The sequence below is a fragment of the Leptonychotes weddellii genome, chromosome 6 (genome assembly GCF_054177405.1).
Source record: "Leptonychotes weddellii isolate Sample4059 chromosome 6, ASM5417740v2, whole genome shotgun sequence".
Taxonomy (NCBI): domain Eukaryota; kingdom Metazoa; phylum Chordata; class Mammalia; order Carnivora; family Phocidae; genus Leptonychotes; species Leptonychotes weddellii.
Window position 1 is genome coordinate 38,840,243 of NC_138374.1, and position 18,695 is coordinate 38,858,937.

The 18,695-nt window shown below is 41.6% G+C and overlaps 1 protein-coding gene across 1 annotated transcript in view; it reads left to right on the forward strand.

Annotated features, from left to right (window-relative positions):
- LOC102751156 (glutamate receptor ionotropic, delta-1-like) overlaps positions 1-18,695 on the forward strand; it is a 199,308-nt gene that overhangs the window by 130,829 nt on the left and 49,784 nt on the right. The window contains exons 6-9 of the mRNA XM_081823088.1: positions 6,613-6,714; positions 8,158-8,355; positions 11,659-11,983; positions 13,176-13,314. Coding sequence (XP_081679214.1) covers positions 6,613-6,714; positions 8,158-8,355; positions 11,659-11,983; positions 13,176-13,314 — 764 coding nt within the window. The remainder of the gene's footprint in view (positions 1-6,612; positions 6,715-8,157; positions 8,356-11,658; positions 11,984-13,175; positions 13,315-18,695) is intronic.

Sequence of the window (18,695 nt, forward strand, 5' to 3'; positions counted from 1 at the left end):
TTTTTTTTTTAAAGATTTTATTTATTTATTTGACAGAGAGAGACACAGCGAGAGAGGGAACACAAGCAGGGGGAGTGGGAGAGGGAGAAGCAGGCTCCCCGCAGAGCAGGGAGCCCAATGCGGGACTCGATCCCAGGACCCTGGGATCATGACCTGAGCTGAAGGCAGTCGCTTAACCAACTGAGCCACCCAGGCGCCCTATGTTCAGATTCTTACATTCTGTTTCCAAGATGCTCTTTTGTGTCTAAACATGTTGTCCCTGCATTTAGCCAGAGCTTAAAATGTGCAACTGATTATCTGGAACCAGTGCTGGCTGAATGTCCCAACTCAAGCTCATTCAAGATGTGGGTGCCCCCTTGACTCCAAACCCACCCAGGACTGATCCTTTGGAACAGACACTGAACCCATCTATTCTCCAATAAAAATGTTCTAAAATGTTTTAGAAAGGTCCATGCACTGCCATGAAGATAAACCCACTGTGGCTTTCACTACTGAAGCCCATATTCCAGCCAAGGCTTGTGCGCTCAGCTGAATGCAGTCACTGGTAAATGAGGGTATGGCTTAAACTGGACTCCAGCAATGGCTGTGAAGTATGACAGACATGGTCATAAAAATTTCACTTCCTGCCTTCAGTGCTCTCTTGAGATAAGCTTATCACTGAAGTGGTTGGTCACTTAGTTGTGAAATGTGACTATAGATTATTGATCTATTATCTTGCTGGATATAGGTAAATATGAGATTGGGGGTTAAGCAAACCTACCTTCTTTCCTTCCCTTACTCCCTCCCCAGGAATTGGCGAGGCTCTGTATGTGAAACTGGTCATATTCTGTCTCTGGGCTGTAAGGCAGTTGGATTGCCTCCACTCTCCTTCCCCCCTGCCCATGAAAAGAGACGACACTTTAAGAGACCTCTGTAACTAGATTATAGACCAAAAAGTGCATTCTTCCAGAGGAGGCCTGTCCCATTTATGGTTAATAGCCCTGCATTTATTAAAGACAGGGCCACAAAGTCCTAAATCCCCACATCTCACAACTCAAATGCTAACATGAACACCCCAATTGACTCAGGAAATATATTTTCCTAAGACCACTGGTTTATGAAATTTATTCTCCAGTTGGCTGATCTCTTGAACAGTTGTTTGTCATAATCAGATTTTGAAACCATATATCTCCTTTCAAAGGATGATTGTGCTGTAACCTCTGGCTCCATGCATGCTTCTGGTCTGGGTAGAGCAGATCTCCTGGATGAATGAGAACCACAGCTGTCTTATCAAATCGCGGCAGTTCTCGTTTGTTTAACAGTGCTGGAAATTAGTTTTTCAGGCACTGATCTTGACAGGTCAGCTGTCAAAAGTGGGTGTCTGTGGCCATAAAACTCATTGATCCCATAAACAAAATTCTGTCTACAAAATACAAGGGGAAGCCAGAATAGACGCCCTTATGCACAAATGAAATGGTCTGCAGCTGTATGACTAAGTGTCAGGCCTTGTATGGGGGTAAGGTTTTTCTGGCTTCCCATTTATCAAGCCTATCAGCCTCATTTGGCTTTCATTGACTGAAACTTTTTCCTCGGTGTTTTGAACCAGGAGAACCAGGCACCTCAGGAGGGAAGCTGAATACAGTCTCTCCTAATCTGGGTCAGCTGCAAGTTTGGGAATCCATTTAAAGGCTTTATTTTATTAAAAGAAAGAAAGAAAGAAAGAAAAGTCCACTGGAGTCTGTTTATACAGTGCTTTTTCTGTGGTCTGGTCTTATATTCCAGGTGTTCAGAGGGATGGCCTCACTCAGAATGAAGAGTTACTGCTCTGGTCTTAAGATTTGGGCAAGAACACAAGGCTTTGTAGAAATGGGGGGATTCACTCAGCCTTGGGCGCTCAGCTTGAGGCTGATGTGAGGGAATAATAAACTTCCCTGCCCAACTCAAGGACCCTGGTCCCTGGAACATGGTTGCAGTTTGATGTGTTTGAAGGCAGAATTTTGGTTTCACTTTGAAGTATTTTTCCTTTCTCTGTCAGAGTACAGGATGCCCTGAAGGACAGGGAGAGAGAGGTCTGTATTAAAAAACAAAAACACACAGGGCGCCTGGGTGGCTCAGTTGGTTGAGCGACTGCCTTCGGCTCAGGTCATGATCCTGGAGTCCCGGGATCGAGTCCCGCATCGGGCTCCCTGCTCGGCAGGGAGCCTGCTTCTCCCTCTGACCCTTCCCCCTGTCATGTGCTCTCTGTCTCTCTCATTCTCTCTGTCTCAAATAAATAAATAAAATCTTTAAAACAAAAACAAAAACAAAAACAAAAACACACAAAAATAAAAAAACTTTAAGTCCTCAATACTTCCGGACACAAAAAAATAGGGGTAATTATAGGCGGGCAGTAATTTTTTTTTCCCCCTCTCATATACTTGCACTTAGATTTAAATGGCTTTGCTTTAGGATTGCTGTCCTTTTTTCTTAGTGGAGAAATATTGTCTGTCTTCATGGAGCTGGGCCGCAGCAGTGGCTACTTCCTTGTCTCCAAACCCAACAGGTTCACTGGGCCCCACACCGTCTTAGAGAGGTCATAGAATGGGAGACGCCATGTTGGATGAACCTGCAATTGCCTCTTCTAGGAGATGGGGATGCCATGGCCAGAGCTCCTGGCAGCCAGAGGACTGATTTATTGGGTTCTCACTCTCCGACTGGTCTTGACACACCAACAGATAATTTAACTCAGATTGCTCCCCTCCATTCAGTCCTTAGTTGTACAAATGCGTGTGACAGGATTTTGTCATTATGCTAGTTATTTTGATCAAAAGCTTATTTTCCTTCCTGTGAAAGTAGTGAAAAACCTGTTGAAAACACAGAACAGTGTCAAGAAGTTGCAATGATTTTTCATAATTCCACCACCTGGATATATTCACATATTACATTTTAATACAGCTCCTCCCATGTTTACCACCACCCTTTTAAAAAACCATAATTAAGCTTTTATTACGCACATAGGTTTATATCCTGCTTCTTTACTTTGTGATTATTACTTTATAGCAGATTATTTCAAAGTGATTTTTTCTTTTGAATAGCCCCTAAACGTTTGGTAGGCAGGGAAAATATTCTTATTATACTTTTTAGATGAGAAAATGGAATGTCAATGGAGTCAAATTTATTCAAAATTTTAAGCACTGCAGTCAAACATGCTGCCTGAGGTCACCCAGGTAAGTGGTGGGAACACAACTAGAATACAGGTCAGTCAACTACCAAACTTATGCTATTTACACACCTCTGAGTTCCTCTCTTCTTCCCCAAATCTTTACCAGGTATAGTAAGTTGACCTTCAAGAGGAGAACATGGCATTCGAAGCAAGGTTGGAAACCCTGAGATGGGAATAAGCAAGGCAAGGTCTAGTCCAAGAGCCTGAAATTCTAGACAGTTTATGAAGATAGGGTTTTGATCTCAGGGCACAGGGTGACAAACCCAAGTAGCACACCCAGCAGGGTCACAGACTTAGATCCAGCATGGAAGACAGTGGAGAGTATTTCTACTGCAGCTCTGTATAAATGGTGGAGATTGGGCTAATAAACATTGCATTAGCTGTGAGGAGTGTGTTATACTAATGTAACATCTTAAGTGGGGAAAACTGGGTGTAGGCTCTATGGACAGACTCTGCACAACCTCTACAACTTTTCTGTAAATCTAAAACTATTCTAAAGTGAAAGCTTATTTTTAAAAAAATATGAGTGTGTATCAGACCCAACCAAAGAGGGATGGTATTAAAGGCAGAAGGACTTGGAGGAAGCATGCCATGTGAAGGTGAGGGATTTGGTGGGGTTGGAGTGGACTGGGCCTACATACACTTAAGTGAGCCTGATTGCCAGGCTTGGATCTCCATAAGGAAGGCCTTTCTTTTAGGCCAAGCTTCAGAGTGTTAGGATTTATTCTGTAGGAAATGAGAAGTCATTTGAAAATTTTCACTAACACATTCATGTTTGAGTTCATTTATTACAAAGGTACAAATCAGCAAAAGGGAGGAGGCTGTAAGAGAGAGGTTGGGGGTAATGAGCTCAATGGGGAGGCTGTTGCAATACTCTGGGGCAGGGGTGCTGCTGCTTTGAGCCAGGCAATGAGCTAGAAGAAGAGGGTTGTGTGGCAAGGCCCATTGGGAGGCAGAGCCCTTCTCGCAGCTGAGCTTAAAACTCTAGAAGGACAGGGTGTTATTCCAACTGCTTTTTCCTGCCTCCATTCTCCATTCTCAAGACTGATTACTGTCCCAGTAGACAGACAGGTAAAGCTTGTTTGATCAAGGCCAAGCAGAATCCCATCCCGGGTGCTTGCTCATGCAGGTGCTAGCACAGAGTGGAGATGGCCCTTCACCTGTGCCACGGAGGTTTGGCAGCACATGTTAGGAATTCAAGTCCTGCTGTAAGGCAGAGTATCTGGTACCTGGAACTGACATGTCATCATGAGGACAAGATCGCCTTCATTATGACTTTGTCAGTCATCGAGGTGGTCCGGGGACCTTCTTAACACCACCCCACCCAGGAGATGCAGCAGATTACCCATCAGGGTTAAGCAGCTCCAATGCCTGGGCTAACCAGTTATGGAGATCAGATGCAGGCAGCCCAAATACACATCATGAGTCCCCTAGTCCGTGTCAGAGGGTCCAAAGAATGTAGGGAATCGACACCTTGACTCTTTTTGTCTGGGTTTGTCTCTTCCCTTTGACCAGCATTCTAATCCAGATGCAGGACTTGATCCTGGGTCCCAGTGCTGTTTCCAGGACCCAAGGGGAAAGAGCCATGAGCTTTCCTTCTCACTATGCCAGTTCCCAGAGTGTGGCATCTTTGATGTCCTTGAAGAGGACTTTGGGTAGATTTTAACTTTGCCCTTTACTGCAGTGCCCCTCAAATTAACTGGTGGTGGCTGTGAGGAGCTTCTCAGAGCACATGGCCATGCTCTTAACTAAATGATTCATTCATCACTGCCAGGCATCCTATTACTTAGGATGGAGTGGGTCTTACTTGGTATTGTGTCCAAAGTGACAGCCAGAGTTTCTAGGTTCCTTTTAAACTGCTTTTACAACCATGTATCTCATTCTGATAGTCCTGCTTTAGGCCTCAGGGTTCTAGTATCTTCTAGGTGGCATGGTCCCACAGATTCTGCCACTGTAGCCTCATAGTCAAAGCTCGGAGTGCAGAGCCTGCTGCAGATGTCAAGGCTAAGGGACACGCTGGGAGAGCAGGCGTGTCCTTAGGTAGCACTATTGGTAGCTTCTTTAGGGCACCTGGTGACATTTCTCCACAGAGGGATAGTTCTTCTGCTCGGCCTCACTAGGGAACTTGTGGGTTTTCTCCGATGAAGAGTAGATGCTGCCCACAGCGGTCTGCTTCTTTAACGCCTTGCTGCTTAAATGGTAGTCATGGATCATCCGCAGCAGCCTCACCTGGGAGCTTGTTAGATAGGAATAATCACAGGCTCCAGAATCAGAAAGTGCATATAAAATCCCTGGATAATTTGTGTGCATATTACAGTTTGAGGATCCCCCGCTTTAATCTATAGCAGAGGTTTACAATCCTGGCTGTGCAGTAGAATCCCCTGGGGAGCTGAAATATTCCTATCTAGCCCACTACAGACCAATTAAATTCAAATCACTGGGGGTGAGGCCCAGCCCTCAATATGCTTTAAAAGCCTTCTTAAGAGAATCTAATATGCAGTGACCTAGAAGAACAGGGTTTCTCAATGAGGACCGCTGGGGAAGCATTACAATTTCTCATGCCTAAGTGCTGAGATCCTGATTAAGTTGAGATGGGGGCTGGTATCTGTTTTTTGTTTGTTTGTTTTTTACATTTCACCAATTAATGACTGAGAATCATTGGTCAGATAAAGATTTCATTGTGATTCCCCAGGCCCAGCAGGGATGCAGAGAGGGGAAGCAGTCCAAAGAACATCTGTGTCTCCTGTTGTTTCTGAGCCAGTAGCGGGGCTCCATAACCACCTCAGGGGGCCTGTCAGAGATGCATCAGGCTATGGGAGAGACTGTGCAGGTTCAGGAGGATATGGCAGATCCAGAGCACATGTAGTCTTGCCCTATACCTGTACATCAAGGAAAATTATGAAATTTGCCCTACAGTGAAGACAGGCAGGGAGCTCTTGACCCCATTTGCAGTAGGCATCAGGGAGCAAGACAAGCCACACATGGGGGTCTTTGTTACCTGCTTCACTGCTGAGCCCCATCCTGCCTCGGGGGGCAGCGATGGGTGAACTTAAGGGGCCCTGTGACCTGGGCAAGTCAAAGGAGTAATTACAGAAAGAAGACACTTTGTGGGAGACATGGTGACATGACCTCGGTGAGTGGACAGAATAAAATGAGACAGAAATGTTCATTCTAGAAACAAGTTCTTACCAGTTGGTTTTATTTTAAAGATGTGGCAAGTCCTCAAATTCCACATGAGCTGATGGAGAAAGTAGAACTGGCTGTCACACCTTTATTCTTTCTAAGGCTTTAAGATGGCTCTGAGTCTCTGCGACGCTGAGGGGCCTGCTGTCCTCCTAGCTGCCTGATTCAGGATCCCGGTTGGAGAGGCAAGTTCCTGAGGTGCACACAGGTGCCCGTTCTGTCCCTCACACTCCCTTTTTCCTTCACAGCTGGCGACGTGGGACTCAGAGAAAGGCCTGAATGGCAGCCTGCAAGAGAGACCCATGGGCAGCCGCCTCCAAGGACTGACTCTCAAAGTGGTGACTGTCTTGGTAGGATCACGGGCATATTGGGGAGCTTCACCATTCAGGCTTTTGAGTCAGAGGCTTCTCTCTGTTCAGCTTAATGCTGTGTTTGGAGAGAAGGGGATGTTGATTAGTGGCTTGAGTGTTCATAAGGCCTTTCTGGCAAATGATTTTACAAATAATGAAGAAGAGTAAGTTTGGAGATTCTGCCCCAGGGCCTTTCGTGGGAGGTGACTGGGCTGCTCTAGAGAAGGACCTCTAGAGCCACTGCTAAGCTTTCAAGCAGGCATATCTCTATTTGTTCCTGGATGTAAACAGTGTCTTGACCTACTGATGGTCCTTAGGAGAGCTTTGCTGATAGGCAGAGTCGCCAGAAAGATGCTTGGAGGAGGATACTCTTCCAGCACCCAATCCCACTGATGGCCCCACGTGACACAAACTTCATAACCAAGACCCTTTGTTGCAATTTTTCTGCACGGTTGTCCTGGAATCATAGACTTTTACATCTTTAGGAGACCTTAGAAGCATCTTCCTGTCAATTTCTTCCTTCACTTTTTCAGGGCTCTAGGAGACATTTTCGATTTACCTCTTATTAACTGTTCAGACATGGTTCAAATGTCCACTCTGTCACATGAGGCACTGACATCTCCTTGGCTCTAGAAGCCTTTGGCAGCAGTGTTCCTGCATTTCCTGTATGCACATCACAGAAAAACATTATACCATAACCCCCACACCCCCAATTAAACTAATGAGATATATTCTCTGGGGCTGTTTGCCAAAAGCCCCATTCCTGTTCAGTTTTATAGGATTGTGGTGGGGAAGGCTGAGGTATTTTCCAGAGGATCACATGCCCTACAGGAGTGCATAGGACACAACACAAAATGTGTGAATGTGGCTTTGGGCTCGGAAACTGTGGGGTTTAATTCTGTCCTGACCTTTGACATATGGTGTGACCTTCTTCCATGAATCAGAATCCATTTTCTAGTACAATCTGATAGATGTAATGCTGTCTTCTCTCAATCTGATATCATAGAGCTTTTACTGTCGTTCTTTATACTGGATGAGAAGTAACCACATTTCTTATGTGGGTCCTGAAGACTTATGGCATTTCCTAAGGACAGAGTCCTGAATGTCACAAATAAAGGAGTGAAAACAAATCATGTCATTCTGGCAATGGGATTCTGAGCAGAGGCTGGGATGACATCACACAGGACAAGTAAATCTCCATTCCTCCATCAATATGCTGGTTGGAGGGATCTTCCTATCCACTGTGCTCTGAGTGTCCATAAACTGCTTTAAAAAAAGGGCAGGGATGTTCAGACTGCAGGCCTAAATTGGGTAAATACATGCCCATGTTCACAAACATTCTAAAGCTATGATTCATCAGATTGGTCTCTCCATCTACCCTGGAAAGATGTGTGTTAATGAACCTGTTATTTAATTGAAGAACATCCATTCTGTTGTCCTCAGGAAGAGCCTTTCGTGATGGTGGCTGAGAACATCCTTGGACAGCCCAAGCGCTACAAAGGGTTCTCCATAGATGTCCTGGATGCACTGGCCAAGGCTCTGGGCTTCAAATATGAAATTTACCAGGCCCCCGATGGCAGGTATGGTCACCAGCTCCATAACACCTCCTGGAACGGGATGATCGGGGAGCTCATCAGCAAGGTAGGTCCCAAAAGCAGGACCATGGGGAGGGGAACCCTAGTCTGCCTCTGGGGTGATATCTAAATTTGGCCCATTAGGCATTTAGGACCTTGGAACTAGCTAAACAGATCACAGGTTACCACTCTTCACTCACTAGAGCTCTCTTTTCTTCAACCCACCCATCCCTACCATATCCATTTCTGTTCTTTTTTCTCATTCCCTGGCACTCTGTTTTCTTTCCGTGACCACTGCTGCCATTCCTTTCAAGCCTGTCCACTGAGCCTGCTCTGTCATACACCCTTCCTGCAACCCACCCCCACATTTGGGCTGAAATAGGAACTTAGTTCTCACGGGAGGTATGAGTGAGTGCTTATTCTTTTCTCCCTCATGGCCCACAGGTGGGATGTGTATATACAAGTACGTGTGTGTGCATGAGTGTGTGTGTGTGTGTGTGTGTCTGCATTGCTGTGTGTAAGCGATACGACATTCCCCAGCTTCTCAGATTAATTTCAAATAGTTACTCTTCCTCTCTCCTATAGAACCTGGGTCCTCATTGAGACTCCTGGTATGAGGCCAGTTCACTGTGTCCCCATCCTCACCCCTGTCATCCCATGACCTCTGGGTCATTTCCTAATAGTCATTTATGATGGTGGCATCTGCTCAAGCCCTCCCTCTCTAGTGTTGCTGCTGCTACCAACTTTGACATTGCAGACATCCCTGGGGCCAACCATGAGCTCCCAGTGTTTTGACTGCCTCACCTCCAGTGACCTTGGTTTGTGCTCCACGTCAGTGCCTGTACCCATGCATTTTGTCAACATCTTATGTGTTACCGTCACTGTCCCACTCCAAGACTATGACCTGTTATCCTTCTGACTCTTTTGAACCTTTGCTCCTAAAACACAAGTCCTTTGCTTTATCAACCCATAAAGGCAGACACAATCTCTCCAATTTCTCCTAAGCTTTAAAAAAAAACAATTTTCTTGCGGTATTAATTTATATATAAAATTCACCCATTTCGGATATACAAGTCAATGATTTTTAGGAAATCTACTGAGTTATGCAACCATCATCATAATCTAGTTTTAGAATAATTCCATCAACCCAGTGAGATCCCTCACACTTACAGTTAATCCCATTTCCAACCCCAGCCCTAGGCAACCATTGATCTATTTTCTATCTCTATAGATTTGCTTTTGTGAACATTTAATGTAGATAGAGTCATACAATACGTGGTCTTTTGTGTCTGGCCCTTTCCACTTAGCACATGTATTTGAGGTTCATCTTTCTTTAAGATTTTTGCATCCTTTCCTGCCTGGTGTGGCCTCGGTGTTTGACCAGATAATCCCGTTCCCTTCATCTTTTGTGATTCTCTTTGTTCTTGGTCTCTTATTGTACTGAAACCCTGACTTGATTATATTATCTACCCTCTGACTCTGACATCCAAGTTGCTGCATACAAAATCACAAATTTGCCCAGATGGGTATATGGACAATGTGTGGCCTCCAACCTCAGCTAGGCCTTCAGGACAGCCCAAGTTCCTTAACTTGTCCTTTGTTGGACCCCTTGGCTATATCCCTTAGAGACTGTTTCAAAAGTTTATCTTTCTCTTCAAGCAACCTAAAAGTCTTCTCTCCTAAATTAAAAAAAAAAAAAAAGTGCTCCTATATTAGGCAAAGAAATGGAGATTTGTGGGCTTGAAATACTACTTCAGCTACCTATGAAATTCACATCTGCAGACACCTACTCTAACCTCCAGGTTCACAGTTGGGAGTGTTTTTCCCTATGTTCCAGGTCACCCCTTTACTTGTGTCATAAGTCAATCCCCTTGTGCGTCTTCTGGACCTGGCTTCATAAATTACTTTCCCTTCTTCCTATGTTGTAAACCTATCCTGCTCCACTAGAACTCTTCTTAGGCCTTATGTATGCTCTGAATGCTCCAAATCCTTAAAAAGAAATCCCTGGATCTTGAGGTTTTGAAAAGAGAGACAAGAACCAGAGATACAAATGTGACAAGTCTAAGAAGAGAGCTTCACCATCATTAACCTCCAACATTTTTTCTTTTTACTCTAGATATGTTGTTGGATTTCATAGTTTGTTGTTTTATTTTATTTTATTTTTTTGGATTTCATAGTTTAGAACATCAGTGTATCTACCCCTCTAGCCCACATATTAAATATGATAAAAATTTTTCTGATGAAGTCTTTATATGTATGTTTTCCCAACTTTATTTTTTTTAAGATTTTATTTATTTATTTGAGAAAGAGAGAGAGGGACAGAGAGAGAGAGACAGCAGGAGGGAGAGGGAGAGAGATTCTGAAGCAGACCCCTTGCTGAACACGAGCCCGACTTGGGGCTCGATCCCACAACCGCGAGATCATGACCTGAGCCGAAACCAAGAGTCAGCCGCTTAACTGACTGAACCACCCAGGCCCCCCTAAAATAAACTTAGTTCTGATGATGCCTCCTACTTAGAAGTCCAAGAGCCAAGATTGGATGATCATTGTATATTTTGGTGCTCTTGTGGTTGAAGTGAGGACTGCAGGCCCATTATTTCCTACCATCATCCATCTAAGCCTAATTATCCTAACCTCCACCAGTCTTGGCAGCTTTAATTTCACAGTCTAGTTCCATCTTAATAGAGTCTTCGCGTATTTTTAAAATGAAGCCCATTTTGGAAAGCAAAAATCTTGCAAGGTACTTTTGGGGTCAAAGTACAGCATGCCCAGAGAATCCCCGCCCAACATGGCTTTACTATATGAAGAATCAACCCATATATCTTAGAGGCCATGAATGAAGCGCCGTGGATGATCAAGAAAAGTAGATAACCCTTTTTTTCCTTGGAGGATATTACTCTCTGGCATAGAGTCTGCATATAAAACAACCAGGCACTGAGACATTAATGAGATTTCAAGTAGTTGTACAACTCACCATAACTTCCGAAGTACCTCAGGAAAGGGAGACATCCATGTGGGCTAATGGAAGTTTGGAGAGGCTTGATGGAAGTATAGGAAGGGTGCAGATAAGTCTAGAAGAAGATAGAAGGGACTTCTTGGTTGGGGGCAGGGACGGGGTAGAGGGAAATACCAGCAAAAGAAAGAAGATAGTGAAAGTTTGTGAGGACAAGAAAGTGAAGAAAAACTACAATTCAAACAGACCACTCAGTGTTGAATATTTTTTACAGTATTCAAGATCACAGGCTGTCACCTCTTGAATCCATTTCCTCTGGACAGAATAACCCAAAGAGTAGAGGGCAGGCCTTGCCCTAGGGTGGGACCCAGCAGGAAGCTGAGGACTGCTGTCTGATGAGTTGGTTTTGCCTTTCAGAGGGCAGACCTGGCTATCTCCGCCATCACGATCACCCCGGAGAGGGAGAGCGTTGTGGACTTCAGCAAGCGGTACATGGACTATTCGGTGGGGATCCTAATCAAGAAGCCCGAGGAGAAGATCAGCATCTTCTCTCTTTTTGCCCCGTTTGATTTTGCCGTGTGGGCCTGCATTGCAGCAGCCATCCCTGTGGTGGGCGTGCTGATATTTGTGTTGAACCGGATCCAGGCCGTGAGGGCTCAGAATGCCGCCCAGCCCCGACCATCCGCTTCAGCCACCTTGCACAGTGCCATCTGGATAGTCTACGGAGCCTTCGTACAGCAAGGTACGTTCCTGGGTTCCTGATGTTGCGGTATAGCCCCAGGGGCCTGGAATAACTTGCCCATTGGCAGAGTTCTTAGATGCGTTTTGGCAAAGTCATTTTAAATGCAATTTTATTTAATCTCTAGGGCAGTACAGGCTGCACCCAATTTCTCTGAGTAATATCAGATAGAAATTAAATGAAGTGACAAGGAACTCAACTTCAAAGCCTGATTCTCGCTTTAGATAAAATTAACTTTGGAGTTCTGCTTTGCACTTTTCTCCCCTCCCACATTAGGTTGATTGTTATGCACATGGGGTTGTCAGATGAAACTGAATCTTGCTTAAATTTGAAGTCTTAATAGGAAAAAAAAAATCACAATTGTTTTTGCAATCATCTAAGTAGTCCTCCATCCGTTCTTGAGATACAAAGTCTCCCTTCTCTGTGAAGTCTGGAGAGCACTTGGTAAGTTACAGGATCTTGCAGTTTTGACCCAAGCAACAAATTGCAAAGTTCCTAATGTGAGTGTTGGTCTTGTTTGCACCATGGCAAAACATGTATCGCCTGTTTGCAAGGTTATGTAAGAAGAGTCAGTGAGACGCTTTCTTCTGCTACCACCTAAGGGACCAAGGAGAAATAATTGGCCTCTACGGGGCAGCTACTGACTGCAAGTCACAGGCAATGATATCTGAAAATCCTAGGAAAAAAGCCATCCAGTGAGGGCTGAATATTAATAAAAGCAAGATCTCATTTCTGAGGTTTCAAAGAAAGCTAAGGAACCCTCCAGGTAGGAGGTAATTCTGTATTTACAGAATTCCTGAGACTACTCTCTATGAATTTGAAATTGGAAAAGGATCTTACATCAGGTTGCAGTCCTGGAAGTATGCAACAAGTGAGAATCTTCTAACTGGAAGATTTTGATATTCAGAACTCTATGCCCTTGGCATTTTGATTAACATCACATCACTAAAAGGCCAATCCTGGATTTTTTATATTTGATGGTCCTCCATCCCTTTCCAAGATTGGTGGTCTTTGGATTCTTTCCCGGGATTGTCACAGCCCTGCATAACCAGCCAGCAACTCACTTCCCTGCTCCCTAGCCCAACCCCAGTGGCGGTTCCCTAAGCCAGGCCGCAGGGTGGAGCTGGAGCATTTCTTTGGGGATGCGAGTGAGAGCAGAAGCCCAGGGCCAATCCATTTTGCTGGCCTCCTGTAGGTGGCGAATCCTCAGTGAACTCCATGGCCATGCGCATCGTGATGGGCAGCTGGTGGCTCTTCACCCTCATTGTATGCTCCTCCTACACAGCGAATCTTGCCGCATTCCTCACAGTGTCCAGGATGGACAACCCTATAAGGTAAGATCCATTCCTCCTTCCAGATCTGGGACCATTCAGCTCTGAGACGCTGTAAAGACAGAATGCAGCCCAGTGTCATGGAGGCAGATGGACTTAGATCCCAGATCTGCAGTTTGATTATCGTACTCTTTAATGCGTGAAGAACTTCACTCCTCTTGTAGTTTACTTCACACACAATTATATAAATGCATAAATGAATTAAATAATACTTCTCTGAACATTTAAATGCTGCTTATAAGACTAAGAAATCAAAACATTAAAAATTAACAAATTAAATTCCCTCAGGCATTTAAACGTTGATTACAAACTTATTTAATCAAAATTTTCTAAACATTAAATTAAAATTAATTAAGACCACAAGTCTCAGGTATTTTTTCAAATCTTCAAACACCTTAAAATTATTTTTAAAAACATGGCATTATCACAGTGATTAGAAAACTTATTCACTTATATTTATAAAATTATAAAATTTCTGAAGCCAGGGAATAAAAACATTTCTTTGTTTTACCAAAGTGTTAAAAATATGGCATGAAAGAATTTGTTCAACATAGTGAAAAAACTTGGGAATGCCTTTGTTTTAGGAGCAGATTTCCATGTACTATGTAAATTGCAAGTGAACTTGGGCAAAGTGAAGGGGTATTAGAAATGTGGTTACTGAAGTGACCAAAGGCACAGAGCTAGTCTGCATTTTCTCGGGTGCAATATCAGCTTCAATATCACCTCTCACTTGATCCCTGATTATACTGTTGTATAATTTCTCCTTTAATTCATCATACTCACTATCATTACATGGATTCTTTCGATCTACAGCACTAACTGGTCATCCATACTTAACCAGCTTCTATGGCTCCCAACTGCCTATTTAAAAGAGTCTGGACTCTGGCCAGGATTCAAAATTTAGTATGATGTTATCCAGTTTAATTTTTAGTTGGCATTTTTATTGAGATAATTATAGATTCACATGTAGTTATAAGAAATAATGCAGTGAGATCTCATAATATCCTTTAACTAGTTTCCCCCAATGGTAACATTTTGCAAAACTATAGTATCTTATCACAACCAGGGTATTGACGTTAATACAGTTGACTGATTCTACTCAGATTTCTCCTCTTGTACTCATTTCTCTGTGCATGTGTGTGTGTGTGCATTTGGTTCTACGCAATCTTATCCCATGTGTAGGTTTGTGTATTTACCACCATAGTAAAGATGCTAAAGAATTTTATTCCTGCAAGGATACCTTGTGTTTTCCTCTTATAACCACACACATCTCTTGTGTGTGGTTTCCTCTTATAACCACACACTGCTTCTTCCCCTCTAGTCTTGTTCTTAACCCCTGGTGACCACTGATGTGTTCTCCATTTCTAAAATGTCATTTCAGGGCACCTGGGTGGCTCAGTCAGTTAAGCGTCCAACTCTTGATTTTGGCTCAGTTCATGATGTCAGAGTCCTGGGATGGAGCCCTACTTCGGGCTCGTGCTCAGCACTGAGTCTGCTTGTCCCTCTCCCTCTGCTCCAACCCCCTGCTCACTCATTCTCTCTCTCTCTCTCTCTCTAAAATAAGTAAGTAAATAAAATCTTTAAAATGTTGTCATTTTAAATATGTTATATAAACAAAATCATAGCTTTTTGGTTGCCTTTTTCATTTAGCATAATTCTCAGGAGATTCATCCAGGTTGGTGTGTAAATCAATAATTCATTGCTTTTTGCTGCTTTGTGGTATCCCATGTACCACAGCTTGTTTAACAGTTCACATACTGAAGGACAGCTGGGTTGTTTCCACTTTTATGCAATTATGAATAAAACCACTATTGAATATTTGTGTGTAGGTTCTGGTGTGAACACAAGTTTTCATTTGTTTATGATACATATCCAAGAGTGCAATTGCTGGGTCATGTGGTAATTGCATGTTTTATAAGAAAATATGCTTTATAAGAAACTATCAAACTGTATTCTAGAGTGACTGCCATTTTATATTACTACTAGTGATGTGGGAATGATCCAGTTTCTTTGCATCTTTGCCAGCATTTAGTTTTTTCACTATTTTTTTTTTATTTTACCATTCTGATAGGCATGGAGTGATAGCTCATTCTGGTTTTAATTTGTGTTTCCCTAATGAGTAATTGTGTTGAACACTTTCTCATGTGCTTATTGCTATCTATATAGTAACCTCTTTGGTGAAATATCCATTTATATATTTTACCCATTTTCTTTTTCTTTCTTTCTTTTTTTTTTTTAGAGAGAGAGAGCACACACCCATACTCAAGCAGGGGGGGAAGGGCAGAGGGAGAGGGTGAGAGAAAATTCTAATCAGGCTCCACCTCAGCATGGAGGCTGACTTGGGGCTTGATCTCGTGACCCTGAGATCATGACCTGACCTGAAATCAAGAGTGGGATGCTTAGCTGACTGAGCCACCCAGGCACCCCTTGCCCATTTTCTAACTGGATTGTTTGACTATTACTCTTATGTTTTGAAAGTTCTTTGTATATTTTAGATACTAGTTCTTTGTCAGACATGTTTGTAAATATTTTCCCAACTCTGTACTTTCTCTTTTCAACCTCTTAACAAGGTCTTTCACAGAGAAAATTTTTTAATTCCTGTGAAGTCCAATTTATAAGTTTACTCTTTTGTGAATCATACCTTTGGTGTCAAGTCGAACTCTTGCCTAATCCTAGACCATGAAGATAATCTCCTGTTTTTTTGTGTGTTTTTCCTAACAGTGTTGTAATTTTACATTTTACATTTTGGTCTATAGTCAATTTTGAGTTAATTTTTGTATAAGGTATGAGGTTTAAGTGAGTTTTAGATATATAATTATAATAATTATATATATGGTTTTGTCTATGGATGTTCAGTTGCTTTAGCATCATTTACTAAAAAGGTTATCTTTCCTTCATTGAATTGCTTTTGCAATTTGTCAGGAATCAGTTGGGCACGTGTGGGTCCATTTCTGAGTTTTCCATTCAGTTCCATTGATCTGTGTGCCTATACCTTTGCTGATACCACACTGTCTTGATTACTATAGCTGCAGAGTAAACCTTAATACTGGGCAGAGTGATTCTTCCAATTTTATTTTTCTTTGTTCAGATTGTTTTAACTATTCTAGGGCCTGCACCTTTTCACATAAATTTTAGAATAAGCCTGTCTGTTTATAAAAAACTTTTCCATGGTTTTGATAGGAATTGCATTAATTATAGTTGAAATTGCATTAAACCAATAGATCGTAACTTGCTGAGATTATTTATCATGAATAGGTATTGGATTTCTCAAATGCTTTTTTTTTGCATTGCTTGACATGACCATATGATTTTTCTTCTTTAGCTTACTAATAATGATTGATTACACTGATTGTTTTTCTTTTTTTTTTTTTTTTAAGATTTTATTTATTTGCGAGAGAGAGAATGAGAGACAGAGAGCATGAGAGGGAGGAGGGTCAGAGGGAGAAGCAGACTCCCTGCCGAGCAAGGAGCCCGATATGGGACTCGATCCCGGGACTCCAGGATCATGACCTGAGCCGAAGGCAGTCGCTTAACCAACTGAGCCACCCAGGCGCCCTACACTGATTGTTTTTCAAATGTTGCGTACCTTGAATGAATCTCACCTGGTCATGATCTATGATTCTTTTCATATATTTTGGATTCTGTTTGTTGATATTCTGGTTGAGGATTTTTGCATCTAAATTTATGAGAAATATTGGTTTACACTTCTATTTATTGTGCTGTTTCTGTCTAGTTTTGGTTTCAGGGTAGCACTGCCTTCATAAAATGATTTAGAAAGCCTTTGCTCATCTTCTATTCTCTGGGAGAGATTATATAAAGTTGGTGTTAATTCATCCTTAAATGTGGGTATAGTTCTCCAGGAAAACCATCTAGAAGATTTCATATTCTTGGAGCTTTTAAATTAATAATTAAAATTTTCATAGCTATAGGGCAATTCATATTATCTAGTTCTTTTTCAAGTCTAGTTGGTTTACAGTGTTATTCATGTTTTCCATTTACTTGCTGATCTTCTGTTGTTGTTGTTTATCAATTATTGAATGTGGGATATTAAATCTCCAACCATTTTTTCAGAAGTGCCAATTTCTCCCTTCAATTTTATCAATTTTGATTCATATATTTTGGGACTTCAGGTGTATATATGTTTCTAATTGTAATTGTTTTATATTCTTACCAAATGACCCTTTTATCATTATATAATATCCTTCTTTGTCTCTTATAAAAACTTCCCTTAACTGGTACTAGTATATTCCTCCAGTTCTCTTTTGGTTATTGTTTGCACAAAATATTTTTTTATTCTTTAATTTTCAATCTATTTGTCTTGGAATCTAAAGTGAGTAACTTCCATATAACATATAGTACAATTATGTTTTTTAATCTGTTCTACCAATCTCTGTTTTAATTGGAGAGTTTAATCCATTTATATCTAATGTAATTAGTGATAAGGAGGAACTCACTTCTGCCATGTTGCTTGTTCTCTTTATGTCTTACACCTCTTTTGTTCCTCATTTCCTCCATTACTGCTTTTTTTGTGTGTTAAATAGATATATTCTGTATACCATTTTAATTCCCCTGTTGCTACTTTTACTATATATATTTTTGAGTTATATTTTTAGTGGTTGCCCTAGGCATGTCAATTAACATCTTAATTTATAACAATCTAATTTGGATTAATGCCAACTTTATTTTAATAATATAAAAAAATGTTTCTCCTGGGTCACTCTGTTCCTCTCCACCTCTGCCCCAAGAACTCCCTTTTGAAGCTGTCTGATCCCTTACTTTTTAGGAAGTAATTAAAATTTTTTTCCCAATTTATTCAATGGATAGTCTTCTATATTTAATTTTTAAATTGTTATTTTTTATTGTTTTTTACTTGTTGAATAAACTTCACAATTTGTTTGAAAACAACTTTAGATATTAGAATATATTATTAAGATACATGTTTATATTTTTTAATTTTAATTTTTAAGTTGTGATAAAATATACATAACATTTTAATCATTTTTAAGTGTTCAGTTTAATGTCATTAGGTACATTCACATTGTTCTATAAATATCACCACCATCCATCTCTAGAACACTTCATATTGCAAAACTGAAACTAACTCCCCATTCCCCACTTCCCCAGACTCTGGAAACCACTGTTCTGTTCTCTGTCTCTATAAGTTTGACTACTCTAGGTACTTTATATTAGTGAAATAGTATAGTTTTTGTCCTTTTATGACTGGCTTATTTCACTTAGCCTGTCTTAAAGTTTCATCCATGTTGTAGCATCTGTCAGAATTTCCTTCCTTTTTAAAGCTAAATAACATTCCATTGTATGTATGTACCACATTTTGTTTATACTATTCATCTGTTGAGAGACACTTGTGTGGCTTCCATCCTTTG